Raw genomic sequence first — 21,805 nt, 5'->3', positions numbered from 1 at the left:
TCACTCCAGTTGTGGGAATTATAAGTAATGCCATAATACAGGGGGAGAATGATTAACTATAACCAATTATATTTGAAAAACATTCTCCCCTTGTGGAAGAGTGTGGATTTCAACTGGAATTGCCCAAATTTGCTAGAGCAACACTTTTCGTATTTAGTTTGTACATGAAGTTGCAGCCATTATGGCGTTATTTTCACAGACACAGAGTACTAAGCAGGAAAACCTGAAGGCACAGGTAAACAAATACCAATTAATTCGCACCTACTTGCTGCCGTTGAAGTGCGTCAGGGCAAAATGCATTTTATGTCACTTGTGGTTTGGTTTTCTTTCCATGAATTAAAGGAGCTTTTAAAACCTTTATCGGGTAAAAGATGTTTTGAGATGTTGCACTGAAGACGTATTAACCAAAGTATCTGTGCTCTTCCCAACTGTCTCTGTAACTTATTTGGTTTTGAGCATCTACCTAGAGATCTGTAGGTTCTTAATTTGTTTCCTTGATGTCATGGTTTTTGTCTTGCTATTATTGACATATATGTTATGACTTACATTTGTTTGTTTGTTTGTTTACCAGGGTTGGTCCATAAGAGATACACGCTTATGTAGACCTCTGGACTTACTTAAATGTTTTTTGGGACACCCTGTATCAGAATGGTTACAGTATGATTTTCCCAAAGTCCATTATTTTTCAATCTTATCTCAAACCTGTCAGAAATAAAATCAGGCCTCAAAATATTAAAACAGTCAAAAAGATTGTATGCAGATGTCGTAATAATTATACAATGTATGAATTAAAACATGAAGAGTTCTAATTTATTTCCAACTCATACCAGTCAAATAATGCTAGCTTTATATAGCGCCAATATTCCATGGCAGTTTTCAACAGTTCTGTTTTTCATCATACCATGTAGCCAGTAAATTCTCAGCCCATCAATATTTAATGAGTTAACGCTTCATTTGTAAGGCAAGTTTAAAGCTAGATCCAGACAAGAATCCCGTCAACTTATTCAATATGGTGCAGGGGGAACAGTTGGGAAATTGTAAAGATATTGTCATGGTTTGAGGTTTGTCATTGTTAGGGTTTAGAAGCTTTTTAGGAACAATGAAAAAACAATTTGTAAGCTTTTGTACATTCACATTGCAAAGATGTAACCCCTTTCCCTTTTTCTATAATGATGGTCAAAATCTTGACATATGTGTTAAGTACCACCTCATTTAAGGACATGGGATGGGCCCTGACAAAGGGATTTATGGTGATTTTAATGTGGCAACAGGCAATGTTGTAAGTAAAACAGACAATGTGACAGCAACACTGCCTGGACGTTGGACACAATATTTTTGCCCAAGCCTAGGTGCGTTATTAGCACTATTGGTCCTGTTATAGAATAAATGTGCATAAAATATATTTTCCAGTGCAATGTATACATTTTCACATGAAAATAAGCAATTTTAGATTAAAAATGAATGGGGAAAAATTTGCCTACCCCGAGTATTGACCTCGGGACGCACTGTCCTAAGGACGAGAGCCCTAACAGTTACACCAGCTAACCAATGTTACACACATGCAAATTTTTAAGTCTATATCATAAATAAAAACCCTTTTTTTTAAAACATATCGTAGCTTTTTTCTTGGATATCTACTGAAAAATGTCATAAAAAGAGGATGCTCCACTACAAAATTAGCATCTACAATCAAGGAAATAAATAGTTGGCACACTCTGACAATATGTTGGAATTCTTCATTGCCGCTCGGAGAGTTCAGTGAAATTAGTAAAATAATGTTTGATGAGAAACCTTCCCCTTACCCCTTCCCTCCCCCATTCCCCCTTAACCAATGTTGGTCAGACTGGAGAGCCTAATGGGAAAAGTACTTTCATCAACATTGAACTGGGGGAGAGAGGTGGCAATTTACATTTAGTATGCCAGAGTGTGCCAACATTAATATCCTTGATTGTAGAACATTATGAATTATAAACACTGCACTGATCTAAATTGTGGTAAAGAGAGAATGTGTCAAATGTTACCCATCCAACAGTGAAACTACCCACTACTAGCATCCATATTGTCACTATTATAAGTGTCAATCAAGAATGAATACATCTTCACACAAGCATGGCATTATCTATTCATGTCATATGTGTGAGAATCGACAGAAGAGAATGATCATGAATATCAGAATATATGTGAAATATAGCCACAGAAGTTATCATATTCATATCATATGTGATTCAAACAAAAAATGATCATGAATATCAGAACAGAATATTGCCACAGAAATACTAGCCTTGCTGGATTTGCAAAGGTACATGCAAGCAGGGATATGAGACATGGAAGGTAGCAATAAATATTTCATACCATAATTAAGACTAAGATGTTTCTTCTGCATGTGATTCTTGTGACAGATTAGGTGCTAAGATTCAGTAGATGTATGCCCCTTAGTTAAACTTGAATGATGGATTCCGATTAATATTTCAAATGCCTATGAAAAATCAATGAGTGCTGAACAGAATTGCAGATTTCATTGCTGGTACATACAGGTACATGTATGGTAGACAGGCAGAAAGAAAGAAAGAGGCAGACTTTTAACTTCTCAATGAAAATATATTTAAGTTAACAGCAAAGTTTTAATATTTTAGATCTACATTGTATTACTCTGCATGAAGCAATTATGAGAAGTCCACTGCAAGTGTAGATCACAATCATATTGAACATGCGAACAGTCTTATGACGACGGAAAGCTTGGCCGGGCAATTAGCTACAACCCCGTGGCAAAAGGTAGGCCCGTGCACGGGCTTGGCTCCCGAGGGGTCGGGGGTTCAAGACCGCACCAGAGTTGTTCTTCTTTCTTCCTTCCTTCCTTCTTTCCTTCCCCTTGCCAAAAAGCAACTGGGGCGTTAGGGCTAATAACACTTTAATTTTTCTCCTATATGTTTACCTTAATGGACAAATCAGATTCTAACTTTCTTCGTAAAATAAAGGTATAATTTTTAATTCTTTTTTAACTTAAAGTTGGAATATCTTTATTCAAGTTGTATTCAATTAAGAAAATTTAGTGAAGAAATGTTGTCAAAAGCAAGATTCAGAGCACGTACTCTCACTGCTTGGCATGTTTAAAAAGCAATTCTTAATGTTTAAAATATAAATATTTCAAATGTTTCTAAACAAAATATCCTTCAGCTAAGGAGCTCAAAGACAGGAGAAAGGGTTTGTTAGAAACATAGCATAACACCTTATTAAAATTCTAGACATGTAGTTATAAGTTTCAATACTTCTGAAAGATTTTGAAAGAAGTTTATCATGTGAGTAAAAGTTGATACAATTTAGAGTATGCTTGGGTGCATATATTCTACCAAATACGAAATACTAGAAAAGAAGCTATTAATATTTCAAATACAAAATAAAAACTCTTCAGTAAGTAAGATCAACTCAAAGTTTTGTAAGAAGCCAAAAAGGTTGGTAAGATTCAGAGCATGTATACGTAGCACGCTGCCATGAATCAGAAATGAGGTGCAACGACTAGGATAACAAAGCGAGTTGGCACACGGGTGCCACGAGATACGCACATGAAAACAAGATGGGACAGCGCTAGTGTGAAATGTGCCTTAAATAGACACCATAACGATGCATACTGGTAATGAAATAGAACAGCACAGTAAACAAACAACATGCTAGTCTTGGTTCAATCTTGTCAAATTGCTTGCGGGAGGCTGCACTCGGGGATGATGTCATTTTTTGTTGCGATGTGATTGGCATGTGAGATGGGGGAAATTTGACTTGAATATTGTGTAGTTGACAGGGGCAGTGTGGATTTTAGACATGGATTGGACGAGTTAAAATATATCCAAGCGATAATCAGTTTGTTAGTTTAGTTTGAATATATCCAATTTAGACTTTTATCTTTGTTATTCTAGTGTTGAAAGTGTCAAATTATTCAGAATTATAAAGCTGGTAATTCATTTACTATAGGTAAAAATATGTACTGTGAAGGAAAACTGTTAAATATGTCTGTTCAATTTTGAAGTGTCATATTAGGGATTACTAAAAATAAGTCACTTTCAGCAATCGGAAGTAGCATGACAATTTGTTAAGGATTTGCTTGTTTGTTTATTTGCTTGCTCTTGTATTTGTTTGTTTGGCTGTGAGGAACAAACATTGATGAAAAGAAGATGGGACAACAAGACTTTGAAACATGGAGAAGATGGGACAGCAGTAGTGTTGAATGTACTTTAATGAAATAAGACATAGCGATAAACAATGTACTGTAAGGAAATAAAGCTGGGCGGTAAACAAACAACATGTACCTCCTAATTCAATATTGTCAAATTGCTTGGAGGTAGGGATGTATGATGAGCAAGAAAGACTGGGGCAATGATGTGATGTGAATTGCTTGGAGCCTCAGGGATGTGTGTGATGAGTAATAAAGACTGGGGAAATGATGTGAATTTGACATCATAATTTGTCAGATTCGGGGTGCAGAGTTTCATTGAATTTGAATGGTAGAATCAAACCCATCAGTAGCAATTTAATTAGTAAATTTTACTTTTTGGATTAGTCTGTTTATGACCACGTCAATATAAAAAAGAAAATCAACTATTGTAAAGTGGTGTGATTTAAATTAGACACTGTCTTAAGAGGAGCAAGAGCAAATGCATGCTCTTCTATAGTACCTCTTTAAAAGTTGCAGGTGCAAGAGCAATGCTCGATCTTCTACAGCTCCTGTTAGGTTGCATCTGTAAGGCTCCAACTAGCCATTTATAGCTCCTCTTGATCACTCACTAACTCTTTACACTTTATGTCCATGGGTGCAAACAGCTCTTCTGAAGCTTTTCCCGAGGAGACCTTTTACAGCTCTTTTCTTATGCAATTATGTATGATGTCAAACTTTTGTAAGGCAAAATCGGTAGTATTGAAAGACAATGCACAGTCAGTTTGTGCATAAATGTATCTACTGCTGGAACAAACCAAAGTAAAATACTGGGTATGAAAACAAATGTCAAAACCTCAAGACTAGAGATAATAATTATCTAGTTATAAACTATAAACAAAGAGATAGTGTGTTTTGTCACATGTCTCATAGACTTCCTTAAAATTTCTTTTTTTACTTGAGCACTTGTACTAATGTATTTACAGTCTGTGAAGTCTCTTACATATCGTACACAGAATAAAGTGTAGCTTGTACAATGTAGGTGTCATACCTGATTGTAAAACCAAACTTCTTTCCTTTTTCTTAATTTTTATTTGTGTGACGTAAATGTTTTAATGTTGATATATTTTCTTGTTTCTTACAGAATTACAGTTAAAACCTTACCACATTCCATTCAAGTTGTGCAGACAGTGGCCAGACTTGCTGGACAAGTTTACGATAGCAACTGAACAGCAAAAAGCCAATGGTAGGTGGAATATCACAGAAGATGTCTTGCCCTTCCCAGAATCCTGTACAACATGATACATCACATCAATTTTAACACTCCCATTACCTTTGCACAGGCTCCCTTTGTTTTCATTTTGTGAATAGACTGGCTAAACATGGGTCTATACTCGATAGTCAAGAAATAGACATATTTTGCAAGATCTGGATGTGCTTATGTTCATTGAGGTACATTTTGGCACTATTGACCCATGTTACACAATAGGTAGCAAATCAGTGCAGAAAATTGAAATGGGAGAAATGCATTATGGGAAGAGCAAGATATCTTCTCCGGGATATAACCATCAAAAATAAGGGACAACTGCTGAATGCAACATACAATAGATCGATCTACACAGAATCAACTGTGATTCAATGTGATTCCAAAGCCAAAAATTATATAAAAATGACTTTCACATAAATTTAATTTCTCTATAACATAGCAGTGTAGAAAATATTTGTTGATTGCTTGTGGTGTCAATTGTGTCTGTAAACAGAAGCAATGTTTTGATAAGCTTAATTACATATTCAAGATGGAGCTTTAATTTATGCAACAGAGTTTGGTTAATCATTTAGCGCAGTCATCATATTAGATGATGTCATAGTTTAAACCACATCCTTATTGGATGTACCATATTGTTTAAGGGTGCATATTTTTTTTTATTTACAGAGTGTGCCTTGATTCTTCTAATTACAGTATTTGTCTTTGCTTTATGACTCATAAATTGAAAGTATTTTAAAATCCATTATCAAAGAGCAGGTTGACAGGGGACCTTGGTATGATTATTATTTGTGCTTATTGATACATGTATACCCATTGCTAATACCAGAAACAATACCATCTATGAAGGATCTTTCAATGTGCAACTCATGTTATTGCAATGCATCATGTATTAATTACCAATCAGTCGTTCACTTGCTGTATGCATCTGTACAGACAATTCATTAAAACAGGGGCAAAAGCACAATCAATTGCACAATTACATTTCATTAAAATTTCAAAACAAAATTATCACACATGGTGTGAAGCAAAATCAGTCTAAAGACGGGTATATTCGATTTTCAGGTTTTTACATGATTGTATTAAGCATTTGCAAAGCTACATTTTGCAGAAAACCCCATTGAAATTGAACATTTAGTTCCATAGATATGAGCCGTTGAAGTGTTTCCAAAACAATATGCAACAAAAGAAATTATTGTCTTTGTTTGGCTATATCTGAAAATCAATATATTCGACTTCCGACTGATTTTGCTTGATCGCATCACATATAAAGATGTATCCTTCAAAACCACTTGACTCGATTCCCATTGATGATGTTACCGGTGATGTTGTTTTGCTAACCTCTGCATCCTCCCACGGACTTGCTCGCTGAGAGTGTTGCCGATTAACGTCACAAAATGATTGCAGTCATTAGGAAGCAATTATCTGTAAATCAGTTCCTAGTATTCGTACATCAATTAAGAGATGCCATCATTATCATGGTCAACGCAGGTCAAAGACACGGTATGGAGTTTGCAACCCGGGGGGGTACTCAAGTTTGGTTTTGGTAGGGACGTGCCGCTGAGATTTTGGAAGTGGACCCATAAATATACCAATTTTTCAAGAAATTTGGACCCATTGATATACCAAAAGTCAAAATTTGCGGCTGAATTTAACCAAAATTGTCTTAGTGTTTACAAATTTTCCCAAAATTTTGGGAAACTTTTGAAAATTTTGTCTAGATTAAGGAAAAATTGAGTTGTTTTCCTAAAAAATTGAGAAAATTTTGAAAAAGGACCCATTCATATACCAAAATAGGCTTTGAAAAAGGGGTCATTGATATACCAGAAGGCCGGAAATGCTACCCATGTTTGTGGCACATCCCCGTATGGCCATTTGTACTGAGTACCCCCCCATGGGTTTGCAAGCTCCTTATTGTTTCAAAATGTGCAGGCTCTCCTATGAATGCGTATGAAACTGTTCCAATTTATTTATATCAAATAAAATACCATCAGTTCTTATTTAAGGAAGATGGAGAAATTTCATCTGTTAGGCCAATATAGCTTAATTTTGTTCATCACAAATAAAAAATGATCATTGCAATGTCGTGAATCAAAACAGGATAATTTCATAGGACAAGTACTAGATTGTGACAAATGCAATCGTTGATGACTTTGCTGAAGCAAAATTTTCAATTCAGAGGAACAATTTACTTTTCAAGCCAAGATCATTGACAAATTCAGTGTATGTTGCATCACATAGCCCGGGCACGTAGCCACAATCAATAGAGAAACAAGCTTTGTTCCTATGTTAGTCTGAGATTGCTCAGACTGATATTCTCCAAATTAGGATGTCGAATATATCTATATTGTCTGAACAATTGTGGCATAAAGAATTTCTGACGCTGTAATTCCTGGCTCTCTACTACTCATTGAAAACACTTGAAGGAAAGTGAGTTCTATGCTCGTTTAATATACACTTGTCAAACATGATTTAACTGCATCCTACTGTTCTACAGATTTCATGAGGAAATGTTTAATATTGAAAGAATACATGTACAAGAGAATCACCCCTAGGAGATGGGTGATGTATCTCCCAATATGAGGGATGACCAATGTAATCATCTCCTCTATGTTGCGCAAATATGTAAACATACCGTATTTCGTCAAATAGTCGCCCCCTCAAATAAACGCCCCCACCACTTTTTTCAACCTAGATGTTTAACAAATTCCGATATTTCCATGCTATCTTGTGTAGTAAGCTTACCAAGTTCCCCACATGGTCAATAATAGCGTCAAGAATTGGCGAAAATCTGCATCGTAACACCGGAAGTGAACCAAAAGTCAGTGTCAAAAGTTCATAGTTCGTCATTTTAGCGTGACTTTTAAGCTTACCTAATGATTTTAACGGGAATTGTCGTGCTACAAATGACCTCTAATAAACGCCCCTCCTTGGGAAAATGTAACGCCCCCGGGGGCGTTTATCCGGGGGCGTTTATTCGACGAAATACGGTAGTATAATGATCAATGGGCTATTCCATTTGAAATCCACATTCCCCTGTGGGAGATTTTGGACATATCTTCCACAGGGGGGTATGAATTTCAAGTGGAACGAACATATTAGGCAGTTCCATTTAAAACTCATCCACTCTCTGTAGAAGATTCAGTTTGAATCTATTGCAGAGGGTGTATGAAATTCAAATGGAACTGCTCATGTATTCATTCCCTTTGCAATTCATACTCCCCAATGGAAGATACTTTTCCCAAATCTTCCACAGGGGGAATGTGGATTTTAAATGGAATAGCCCAATGCCAGCCGATTGCTTTTGCTAAGTATATTATTTGTAATTAGTCAGAAAGTGACTTTAAGTTTTTGTGATGGCCTTAAGGGGTGGGGTATGAACGTTTGGACAGTATTTATTGTGGGACATTAGAGCACATCAGACATATCAATTGCATTCTGAATACGAAGAATGTCATTCTGATATCAAATAATTTTGATTTTTGAAATTAGCAATTTAATACATTTTTATGGCAAATCATTAAAATTGATATTTTTGATATTTAACAGTACTTGAAGTAAACTTTATAAATCTGATGATTTATATAAAGTGTATGTAGGTGGGATGAAAAGCCGATGATCAATTGAAAATTTTGACCTTTTGTATTAAGATATGGATTTTTTTCCCCAAAACACCAAAAAAAAGGTCTTTTGGGAAAAAAAATCCATATCTTCAATATGAAAGGTCAAAATTTTCAATTGACCGTCGGCTTTTCCTCCTGCTACATACACTTTAAGAATATGTCATTAGATTTATATAATTTACTTTGAGGACTGTTATATATCAAAATTTGAAAAATATCAATTTTTATAATTTGTCATAAAATTTGTATTATATTGTGATTTTCAAAAATGAAAATTATTTGATATCAGAAAGACATGCTTCAGATTCAGAATGCAATTGATAGGTCTGAGGTGCTCTCATGTCCCACAAAAAATATTGTCGAAATGCAATAAACGCTCATTTTAGATCCCTTAAGTATTTGTTGTCAATACTTTGGGAGGGGGCAATGCATTTGGTTCCTAGTCATGATGATGATAGTGTTTTCATTTTGCCTTCAAAATAAATCCAAGATATTAGTGTTCTTTGTAATGATATTTTGCCCATCCTCTAATTTGCATGTTTGTACTGAATTATGAAATCAGTAAAATAACTGATAGAGATTTTAATGCGCAGAAATGTTGTCTAAATACTGATCTGAGAGTGGTGCTTAAGCCAAAGTTGTTAGGACATTTAAAGTTGAATTTGCCAAAGTTACGACAAATATTATATAATGCCTTTCTTGAAGCCTGCAAATCGCTTTATACACTCCAGGTCTTGGGTTTCATGGGCTTTAATATCTAGCTGAGGTTTGCATAATAGTCAAGCCAGACACAGTTGACACATTCTCTGACCATAATCTAGCGGCAAAATTAGGCTCTTGTTTAGTCTTAGACCAATGTTCAGGTTGATGTATTGTTGTATACCATGTGAAAGAGACTGTGGCATATCATGTATCAGAAATGCTAGAAGGATTGATAATCTCATCAAGAGACTATGTGAAAAGCATGAGTAGCACATAGTAGACGTAACACGTAACCGTCAGTCCTATGGAAGGTTCAAAGCAGTAGCGTAGCCAGTGGGGGGGGGGGCAGAGTGCCCCCCTGACAAAAAAAAAAAAAAAAAAGTGCCCTCTGACAAAAAATGAAAGAGAAAATCAGGAGGGCAAAGGAAAAGAAAAAGGGAAAGAAGCCCCTTTACAAGCAAAGTTAAAGCCCGTGTTAAGCCAGATAATGAGAAAAAATAGTGTAAAATACCATTTTTTTCAAGGCTACACGCACTTCATCCCAATAACGCCTTTTCGGAAGCTCAAGACATACAGTCTCTATGTATTGTATGATGCAACTGCAATATTTTTCGTCTGTGCCCCCAAAATTTTATTTTGCCCCCCTGACCAAGAAAGCTGGCTACACCCCTGGTTCAAAGTTATGTTTCATGACAGGATTTCATCAAACAAAGGTTGTAGTTCCGGGGGAGGGGGATACTCGACCACTTTGGAGGTGACACTTTTCAGCATTGCTGTTGCCTAAAGACCCCATATTTGTTAACAAACACATGCTCTGTCATCAAAGACCCTTTATTTTTCATGTGATCTGTCACCCAAAGACCCTTATTTTTCATTTTGAACAGCAGCTTTCATTTTTTCTGATTTAGTTACTTATTTTAACAAAGCCATTTTAGAACTAGAAATTCAATGTTTGAGGTTTCTGTGGGACTCTTTCGGCTCACACCCAAAGATTCCATTTTTTAAAAGGTTATGTTCTTACCCAATAACCCCATATTTTTTACATTTTGCTCTCACCGAATAACCCTTACTGTAAAAGTGTCAGCCCTACACCTATATCCATTTCATATTGAAATTGAAGTACCTCCCCCAGTTATAGTCTACTATCAATGATGTATTTTGTCTCAAATTATACATGAAATGATCAAAAGGAATGAGTTTAAGGGAACTGGAATGAGCGTTTTGAGCGTTTCAACAGCAATTTTTGTGGGACATGAGAGCACACCAGACCTATCGAATTGCATTCTGAATACGAAGAATGTCTTTCTGATATCAAATGATTTTCATTTTATGAAATTCACGATATAATACAAATTTGATGACAAATGATTAAAATTTGATATTTTTCACATTTTGGAGATATAACAATCCTCGAAGTAAATTTTATAAATTTAATGATATAGTCTTAAGTGTATGTAGCTGGGAGGAAAAAGTTTACGATCAATTGAAAATTTTGACCTTTCATATTGAAGATATGGATTTTTTCCCAAAAAGACCTAATTTTTTTAGGTGTTTTGGTAAAAAAATCCATATCTTCAATACGAAAGGTCAAAATTTTCAATTGATTGTCTGCTTTTCATCCCACCTACATACACTTTAGGTAGAAATCATCAGATTTATAAAGTTTACTTGAGTACTGTTAAATATCAAAATATCAATTTTAATGATTTGCCATAAAATGTGTATTACATTGTGAATTTCAAAAAATCAAAATTATTTGATATCAGAAAGACATTTCTCGTATTCAGAATGCAATTCGATATGTCTGATGTGCTCTAATGTCGCACAATAAATACTGTCCAAACGTTCATACCCCATCCCTTAATGTCAACAATTTTCAATTTTATGATAAAGTATGGTCCCACAACCCCATTCAAATTGGACTTCTGGTTGTAAAGTAATGAGTGAAATAATTATTATTAAAATGTATCATCTGTTTTTGTCAATAACACAAAATCAATATTAGCAACATTAGACTCATTCCTATTGATCATGTCACATATTTGAAATGCATTAAAAAGACTAAGAATATAGAAATAAATTATATAACTACAAATTAAACTAGGTGTGATATTGCCTCATTAGTACTCGTCAAAGTCATGAGAAATTTATCCTTTCAGTGCATTCCAGGTGTATAGTATGGCATGGACTGTTATGTGGAAGGAGGAAATGACGCAAAGTTCAATTGTCAGCAAACAATCAGTGACCTGTTCTTGTTATCAATTAGTCAGTTAAAAGAGGCTAAAAATACAAGTTTAATCAGTCAGTAGATAAACTATCGTACATACTTGTCATACTAATGAATATTTATTTGCTTTTTGTTTATTGCAGATGAACCAGTGCTAACCTTCCAAAGAAATGCATTCTTTCCTAAATCCAAAGAAAAGACGGTAAGATAAATGGCTGGGTACACAGTCACACCCACACCTACCTGCATTTACCCTCAACTGGGGATATCCCCAGTTGGCTCAATTTCATGTGTGTGTGTGTTAAAATATCCCCAGTTGATGGGCAGAATTTCACAAAATTCACTAAAAGATGAGACCATTTATAGGCCAACTGGGGAGAGTACCCCCTATACCCTTTCTAACTGTTTTAACATGCACACACAGACGCTGTTGCATAGCTTTAAAGCATTAAATGGAACTGGGAATATCCCCATTTAACTTTGTGTCCCTGATTACAGGCAAATAGGTCTCATTCATGTCCCCGGTTGAAAAGGAAAAAAAAGTGGACCCCTCACACACACCTAACTCCATCACACATGCTCCCAACTAATATGTGTAACACACATGTGATAATTTTAGTATCACAGTCATATTACACACACCACCTTACTGCGCTATTTCATTGGAAACAACTCACAAAGTACACAAGACAAGATTAATCCTTTTATTTTGTATGTTTGATTTGGCATGCCTGGTGATTTTCTGTGTTTATGAATTACTAAAGTCAATTAGTGAAATAGGTTAATTGCTTTAAGTATAATGGTTTGACCATTATGTGACCTGTGACATTATGTGTTGTACTAGCTGTGAGATGATACTGCATACAAATTACCTGGTTATTTTTTTCAAATTCAAGAAACATAGAACTGGCCATCCCTCCAACGGCGATTTCCAAATCTCGGGCACGCAGCCTTGACTTGTTGAGGTTTTGCTGTGGCTCTAACTAGAGCTAGATCTATATATTTTTGATACAAGTTGGAGATCAGACAAATAAAAAACTGAATAGCTAGCTTTCTTAAGAATGTAGACTACCCCCTGTTTTCAAATTATTTACAGTGGATACCATCTGTCCACTAATCTTCCATGGCTCTGAAAAGAGCTGGTCCAAGTGAATTGTCCATTATCTACCAATGAAATGTGGCACTGGCTAAAATTCAAAGTAAATAATAAACAAGAGAAAAGACAGCTCATTGCTGTAGACAAGGGGTAGTGTACATATTTGTACTTTAGTTTTGTACTGAAGAAGATACAGCTAATCCTGATAAAAGCATTGGTTTTATTCTTGTCACACTATGAACCTGTTGTCGTGTTGACACTGCCAATAAGCGATATTGGCATTACAAATTCTTAATGCAGTGACCTATCTAGAAAATTGCTTTATTGAACTTAACAAATATTGATAAAAATGTTTTACTAAAATTAGAAACAAAATAATATATAATCTTTCAAATTTAAAATCATTTAAAATATTTGAATGATAACATTGTTACAGTAATAAATAAATAATGAAAGTCAGAATTTAACTGTACGAAAACTGTCCCACAATGCATTGTAAATTATTTGTATTTATGATTATTAGTAGAATCTGTGCAGTATGTCTTCAATGTACACTGATGACTACAATATTTAAAAGAATATTGTATGCGCAGATGATGTGCGTGTGCTTACAGTTTAGCTGATCGGCACCGAGTCAAATCAGTCAAAAGTTATTTTAATTTTATGAAGTCAGTCTGATAATAATAATAATAAAAATGATATTGATTGGCTTATTTTATTGTGATAAAAGAATATATTGCACTCGATAGAAAAATGTTACACTCGTCTTCGACTCTTGCAATAGTTTTTTTTATCTCATGCAATATATTCTTGTATCACACTCAAAGCCACTTAAAACCATCCAATATTATATAAATATAATATATCAAGCAAGCTATTTGCATGCAAACAAGAAAAGTTGTCAACAGCATGTCTTATTTCATTATAATCAGCGGCGGCGCCAGGAATTTTTTTCGGGAGGGGGCATTAGGGGGACAGTGAATTGGGGGGGAATCAACAAATTTTGCGAAAAATTGCAGCAAAAAGTGGAAATTTTCGTAATTTTGGGGTTTTACTAGGGGGACAAGAGTCCTGACTGACTTTCCCCCTGTGGCACTGCCACTGATTATAATAATGTATTAAAATACCTAGATATTCCAGATTTTAGAGAATGTTAAGAGCTTCCTATATAAAACTGACTGTACCCATATCACCTGCCTGTCCCAGTGCAGGAATACAGTGGCTACGGTGACTTGATTTGACTTCAGCTAATAATAGTTTGAAATGAAACGAAACTAATTGATTGAATCCTCTGGGACTCATGTAGAGTAAAGCCAGTGATTTCAAAAGACATTATCACAAGTTGTGTTCCTTTATGTAGCGCAGAAGCAGGAAATGCATGTACGATATAGTATGCACATAGGAATTCATAGCAAAAAGGAAATATTTTTTATGAAAATTTTAGGTATTCATAGCAAAAAGGAATTATTTTTAATGAAATTTTTCACACACCTGATATACCTTTATTTAAAAATTCAATAGAATATGGGACTTTGTAATAAGAAGTGGCCAATCAGTGTAAAAAGGTTGAAACGTTTAAGTGTATAAATTGGAAAAACTGGGGAAAACTATTATTATAATTTTACTGGATAGATATTGAAACCTTAACACACAGGTTAAATGTAATTACCTATGAGATCTTTTTATTTTTATTTGGTTAGTGAAAAGAATCTGGCAAGATGTTAATATTTAGTGTATGCTCTAGTCTCACAGATAAGTTCAAAACAACAAACAAAAACAACAATTTAGGCAAATAAATTCAGTTATCTGATAAGAAAATGTATCATTTTCAAAGAAATCATTAAACTGATGTGATGTCAAATTGAAAGTACAAATAGTTTGAATCATATGTAATGTAAATGATCAGGCTTTTATTTGGGTGAATAAATAAAAATAAGTTAACTAACTAAATTGAGTTTAGGGTTTACAGTATGATATGTTTGCAGGATTAAGCTATAACCAGAATATTAAAATGTTACTAATGCAAATGTTTGATGTGCTGCTAAAATCGGGTACTAGAAACACTCTTAAACTATTTCATAAAAGGAATAGAAAAAATGCACCAAAGCCAAGTCTGTGTCACCAGTGGCAAATTGCTTGTGTGCCTTCGGTTACTTTGATCCCTACATACAGGTGCATAACTCTTTTTTCCTCAAATTTAAAACAGGATACAAATAACAAACAATAAAACAATGGTTACACAAAACATGTATTCTTTTGGAAATGCCATGAAATTTGAAGAAAAAGCAATAGCAACAAAAGTGCATTTCTTTCTGGGATATCTTGATCTGGAAATAACATGCAGTTAGAAATCAAAATAGCCCAATTCCTGCTATGTGTTATGGATATAATATTTATGAGAAGAGATTCAGTCCCATTACAAGAACTCTTATTCATCACAGTGAAACTAATCGGGATTACGCATTTCTAGAAGAGCATATTAAGTAGTGGTGTTGCCTCTGTGGCTGCTTTAAAAAAAAAAAAATTTTGGAATTCGAGTATAATCCCATCCCCCGATTTTGAAAATATTTCACTTAAAAAACGGGTGGGACTATACTTGGACGAATACGGTAGTTAGGAATCAAAATAACCCAATTCCTGCTATGTGTTATGGATATAATATTTATGAGAAGAGATTCAGTCCCATTACAAGAACTCTTATTCATCACAGTGAAACTAATCGGGATTACGCATTTCTAGAAGAGCATATTAAGTAGTGGTGTTGCCGCTGTGGCTGCTTTTTAACAAATTTAATGTTGACCTACTTTGTGCTTTACTTAATGTTTAAACTTCGTCTTCATGCTATTTTACCAGATATTCCCCAGTATGTCTTAATAATGGGGCTACGCATCCTGCACAAGAACAAATAAACACAATGGGGAACAATTGCTCGCTACAAGAGGAAAAATAATATGATTACCTTATTGGTCCAAGTATAGTCCCACCCGTTTTTTAGGTGAACATTTTTCACAATTGGGGGGTGGGATTATACTCGTATTTCATACTCTATTAATGATTTCAAAATGCATTGAATTTGAATGCATTTTGAAATCATTAATACTAATAGAGTATGACATGAATACAAATTATCAATTTTCATATTAAAAATACAAAACATCATGGAATTTTTTTATTTATTTAAAAAAAAAAATTTTTTTTTAGGTCAACCATGAATGATCCTAGCATCTAGGTCTAGGTCCAGGGACACTCCAAAAACCTAAAAAATGGGGGGTGGGACTATACTCGAACGTGGGACTATACTCGGACGAATACGGTAATAAGAAAGAAAGAACAGTTTATCAACCCATCCATCCGTCTGGTAAACAGAAGGTCATGGGTTTGAATCCCATGCCAGCACATTCCCTTGCTTTTTTTTTCAAGTTGGGTTGTGTGCCGGTAGGGATTTGTGTTTATTTGTTGTCTAGTTTAATTGTAACACTTTGGGTTGATAAACTGTTCTTTCTTTCTTATTTCCTAGTATTTCCCACCTAATAGGGAAATATTTGCCTGCAAATTGCAATCACTAAATCGTACTTCACAAAATGAATATATTACAATAAATACGGCAGCCATGTGATTACCACAAGGCAGCTATGATAATACACCTATATCCATACATTCATGGTTCGTCTGCAAAACCAACTGAAAAGGATATGCCTATTCCACTAGGAAATCACCCCTGATTGAAATTGGTTTTCAATCATGCAGACTTGGGCATCGCTATCAGCCATTTTGTGATAACATTCCCGCTGATGAGTTTCTTGATAATACCAACCAGTGTCTATTTTTACCCTGTATTCGTATAATCCGTTGCATATAACCTCTGTATATGTAAGTCTGAGATTTATCGCAAAATAAGATTATAGATAATGGACCCAGACTGAAAATAAAGCTGCTATTATATGTTTAGGACACTTCTTTACCATACAGTGTTGTAAACACATTTTAGACAACATAAACAGAACAATATTGCAGTGATTTTTATTACAGTGTTATATGACAAAATGTGATTTTGAACATTTTGCTGTGGGCTTCCAGATGATTTTGGTTAATATGAACACTCGGAGAACATGCCATAGCAGAAAATGTTGCAAGGATTATATTGTTTGGTGGATAGCCACTAGATATATATGAATATGTTTGAATTTAAAAAAAAAGTAAAAACATTTGGAAGAAGGGTCACATTCCAAATTGCTGCAATTGTTGCTGATAGAATATTTTGATGTAACATATCTATGTTATTAAATCTATTCCCAATTTATTTCCAGTAATGTTTAAGTTCTAACGAATGTTTGAGGACGTCAAAATCAGTAATATGTTACGTAGAATATCTAGTAGAAATATATTATTGATTTTATGTCATCAAACTGGAAATAGAATGGAAATAGATTAAATAACATAGATATGTTACATCAAATATTATACATCCACTAAAAAGGCTGTAGGGTCCTTTATGAATTGTATAAATGCTTTTTTTTTCCATTGTTTGACAAGCTATTATTTTATGTCAGCGATTTCTTCTCCATGAGGATGATTACAAGTTACAGTTTCTGTCTCTCAAAATTGATGAAATAACAACAGAATTTACATCCAGGATTCTTGTCTAGGAAGCTCTTATATTATATAGAAATAGCATAAATATTGTTCCACAGTATTTCATGGTAATCGTATGCATTACATTTACAAACCAAAAATGGATTTCTCAGTAGAGCAACAATTTCATTACTTGAAAAGGGCACCATTTTCATTCATTTGGCATAATTGACATGTTTCATATATGACAAACTAGGGTCATATTACCCACCAAACTACCGTAAGAGATGTGATTTGGACATGGGGATATCAGAGCAATGGGCACAGGGCATATGAATCCATACTAACTCAGATCCAGGGCTTCCAGGCAGATTTGGGTACAGATTTGTGCCATTCAGGGAGAATATGTTCAAATTTAGAACTCAATACAAATGACCAAACAGGATTGTACCCCAAGCATGAGTGGCATTTTTGGCCTTTTGGTACATATCAATGACCCGTTTTTCTAGGCCAATCTACCCAAATTTACCAAAAAAATTAGGAAAAGTTGTAAAAACTCTTGACAATTTGTGTTAAATTTGGCTGAAAATATTGACTTTTGGTATATCAATGGATTAAAATTTCTGGTAAAACTGTTATATGATGGGTCCACTTTTAGATTCTCAGTGGAACCTTCCTACTGAAACCAGACTTTAGCACCTCCCCCCCCCCCCAATTTATTACACAGTGTAAATGGCCTGAAATCAAAATCAAAATATGTGCAAATGGATTTGAACCGAATCTGACTGTAGCTTATAATGTGTGATCTACGCATCAAGACACATCGTACACTACCAAGCACTTGATTAAGATAGAACTGGATTGGATAATGCTGTGTTGGTAGCCCCAATGGAGACACTGTGGCAACTGCTCTTTCTAATTTGTGTCAAATGAATTACTTTCATATGCATCCATAGTCTGCCATAACCCATCACATTAAATCATTTTCATCATTTTGAAGAAAGGAAATACTAAAAGATGATTAATCAGTCTCTGTATTTAATATTTGATTACAGATCACAGACTCCAAGACACTTGTGAGATTATTTGAAGAAGCTAGATATAATGTACTAGAGGGAAACTACCCGTGTGAGCCTGAAGACTATGAGTATTTGGCGGCCATCTTGGCTTGGATACAACATGGCACATATCCTGCCAGGAGAGAGTATGGTTTATTTAAGTAAGTATGATGTTCTAGGTGTGTGTCAGGGTGGGTGGGGTTTATGATGTTCTAGGTTTGTGCCAGCGTGGGTGGGGGTTAGTGGGCATCGGACACTATATTTGTATAATGTAAGGGTTAATTATGCTGGGTCCAGTCAGCAAAAGGACATTCACATCTTCGCACCTGTTTAAATGTTACAAATGTTAATTTCAGAGCAGCAAATGCTTTTAACAATGTTTTCTTTTCTTTTTTATTTGAATGAATTGAAGTGAAATGCTCGCAACAATTGCACCAAATTGTATTAAAGTATGAAGATTTTCAATAACAAATTGCAGTGAAGAAAAAAGAGAAAAAAGGAAAAACAAGTGCTAATCTATACACTGGAAGAGTCAACATGTTCATTAATATTCATTAATAGAGTTTAGCTAAAACCTGTTTAGAATTCATCCTATCGTAATTTGGCCTCCTTAAGATGAGACTCTTTGGTTTTCTCATCACGTCTTAAACGATAACTAGGCTCAGATCAATGTGCATGTTGTCTTTTTTATGCATCAGTGGAAATTGGCTTAGATACCTCAGGTGGGTTGTAAGCCGTCAAAAGTTTCAGCACTCACTGACGCATCCCGTAATTAGCATATAAACCAAGTCAGAATATGTGATGTAAGGTAGTGAAATCAGCCAGTGAGATACTTACATATCAGACAATCATGATTGCACACCTACATTTACATCATTATGTCCTACAGGCTAATTGAATGCTCAGTGCCAGAAGTGGGTAAGTGCAAAAGCTGCCCTGTGAAGATTTGGCAATTTTCACACAGTATATTGTACTCATCTAGACATCTACATAAAGCAGATACCAGTGTGGCAGCTATTGCACTTACCCACTTCTGGCACTGAGCAGTCATAATGTGATGAAACGCAAAAACCCTGTTCCGGGGGTAAAGGGACTTTCTTTCAAGTTGGGTTGGTTGTGATTATTTTGATATAAAATTAGATAAATTCAGCCCATATTTATTGGTCGAGCTATGAGTTTTAAAATATTGGACGAGACATAGTCGAGTATTTTTAAACTAACAGCGAGACCAATAAATATTTGACGTAAATCATCTAATTTGATCATTATTATGTTTTGGATCCAATATTTTCACACAGTTGGATCCATCAAAACATTATAATGGATATTATTGCTTAGTTTATGTTTTTGTCATAACACATTCACAAACTCTATAATAAAATCAAATATAAGTGAAATGTAGGTGCTTTTTGGAGTAAATTTTGCTATTGAAGTTTTGTGACTGTCCCATTACTTGATGAGAATGCCAGTTTTCTTATTTACAAAATGTCTGCTTAAAGTTTGGCTGCAGAGTCTGAATGTCTTTGAATTTAGTTTCACAACAATTTCATTTTAGGTTTAGCACAATATCATTTTGAAATGCAGGAAATATACAGTATGTTGTGATACCATCAAAAGATACCCCAGTCTGAAAATGTATATTTGTCTTCAGCAAACAAGCAGAGTCATGTCTGGAATAGAACAGAATATTTTCATAAGGTTACAGTGAAACTTGAACCACCCTCATTGTTTGCGGTGTCATTGTATACTTTCTAGTGTATTTCCTTCCCTTAAGAGAGATCAATGCTTCTGAATTATTTTTCTTAGAAAACATGCAGAGTTGTGTCTGGAGTAGAACAATGGCGTATTGATTACAGTGAAACTTGAACCGGGAACCTCTGGAGATTTCATTATGTAGAATAGAATCAGATACGAGTATCTGGAGGCAGATACATGAAAGTGCCTCCCACAATCATAAGTGAATATGTTACTTGCCTCCCACACTCCCCTTCAACAATGTTGAGTGTTGACTCGAGTAGGTTGCAGATGATTATAGTTTGCTCAACTCGTAATTAGCAGGAATTGTTGGGCTTTTACCACTACGCCAAAAAGTAGACCCAAGTTAAGAGTGTTATATTGACCTGTCTGGTTTATATTGTGTTTGTTAAAGAAAGAAGACAACATATTGGGCTTACATTAATAATTTGTGATGTTCTGGGGAGATGTCACAAGACAATGCTCAAAATAAAATATATTGATATTAATCCGTGATGTCATAAGGCCCACCGATTATGAGCTGATCAAACTATATGCTATAATGTCTATCCCATCATTGCTTGGAGAGGGATAGAGGAAATAACATACAACTATTTCCCATTTTCTACCAAATATAAATGCATTTGACGAAAAAAGCAGTGTCCCAACAAATTTCTTCACATGATTCCGGATCTAATAACATAGTGTATACTTGGTATTTTGATGTTGTTCAGTCACTGCAAGTTCATATAAGGTTGATTATCGATATAGGCCACCAGTTCACTATCATGGTTGGAGTATAATGAGTAATGAGTATGCCATGTACATACTGAGCTGATGCTTGTAACCTAATTGATGTTGGGTTTTCTGTGACTATATTGCGGACGTTTCATCATGCCTATTTTGTATTCTGTGTCTCCTGTTTCATTAGATGGTTGGTGATTTAATGACTGTCAATGCAAATTTTGATTAGTGGAGCAAGACTAACAGAGAATTTTTATATTGGCCTGAGTCACTCACTCATAGTGATAGAACACACACTATCACTATGGGACACTAAAGGATTTTATTAAGGCCCCTTTTTTCCTGTATTTTTGATTACATTATCTGTAATAGTGTTAGTGATGTGTGGATGGTTTCTCGTAACTAGAATACTCGTACTGCTTGAATTGAGTAGAACCACATCGAGAGTTTCCATTGCCAGGGATTATTATCAGGGATACACGCTCATCCCTGCGGTGACATATCAGAGGATCTTATGTCAAGAAGCACTTTAAGGGCAGACATTTTGTACGAATCATTCCTGGGTTTTGTTCTCCTCAGTGTATCCAAGGAGGCTGCTAATGGGCTATTCCATTTAAAATCCACACTACCCCTGTGGAAGTTTT

The 21,805-nt window shown here is 35.0% G+C and overlaps 1 protein-coding gene across 1 annotated transcript in view; it reads left to right on the top strand.

The window, feature by feature from the left end:
- The window catches only part of LOC140153126 (putative FERM domain-containing protein FRMD8P1), a 59,805-nt gene that overhangs the window by 25,175 nt on the left and 12,825 nt on the right, over positions 1-21,805 (top strand). Inside the window, exons 4-6 of the mRNA XM_072175767.1 lie at positions 5,286-5,387; positions 12,101-12,159; positions 18,681-18,844. Of these exons, the coding sequence (XP_072031868.1) occupies positions 5,286-5,387; positions 12,101-12,159; positions 18,681-18,844 (325 nt within the window). The remainder of the gene's footprint in view (positions 1-5,285; positions 5,388-12,100; positions 12,160-18,680; positions 18,845-21,805) is intronic.

The sequence above is a fragment of the Amphiura filiformis genome, chromosome 5 (genome assembly GCF_039555335.1).
Source record: "Amphiura filiformis chromosome 5, Afil_fr2py, whole genome shotgun sequence".
NCBI classification, from domain to species: domain Eukaryota; kingdom Metazoa; phylum Echinodermata; class Ophiuroidea; order Amphilepidida; family Amphiuridae; genus Amphiura; species Amphiura filiformis.
The sequence above is the reverse complement of the archived record's forward strand: the minus strand, read 5'-3'. Positions and strand labels throughout refer to the sequence as shown.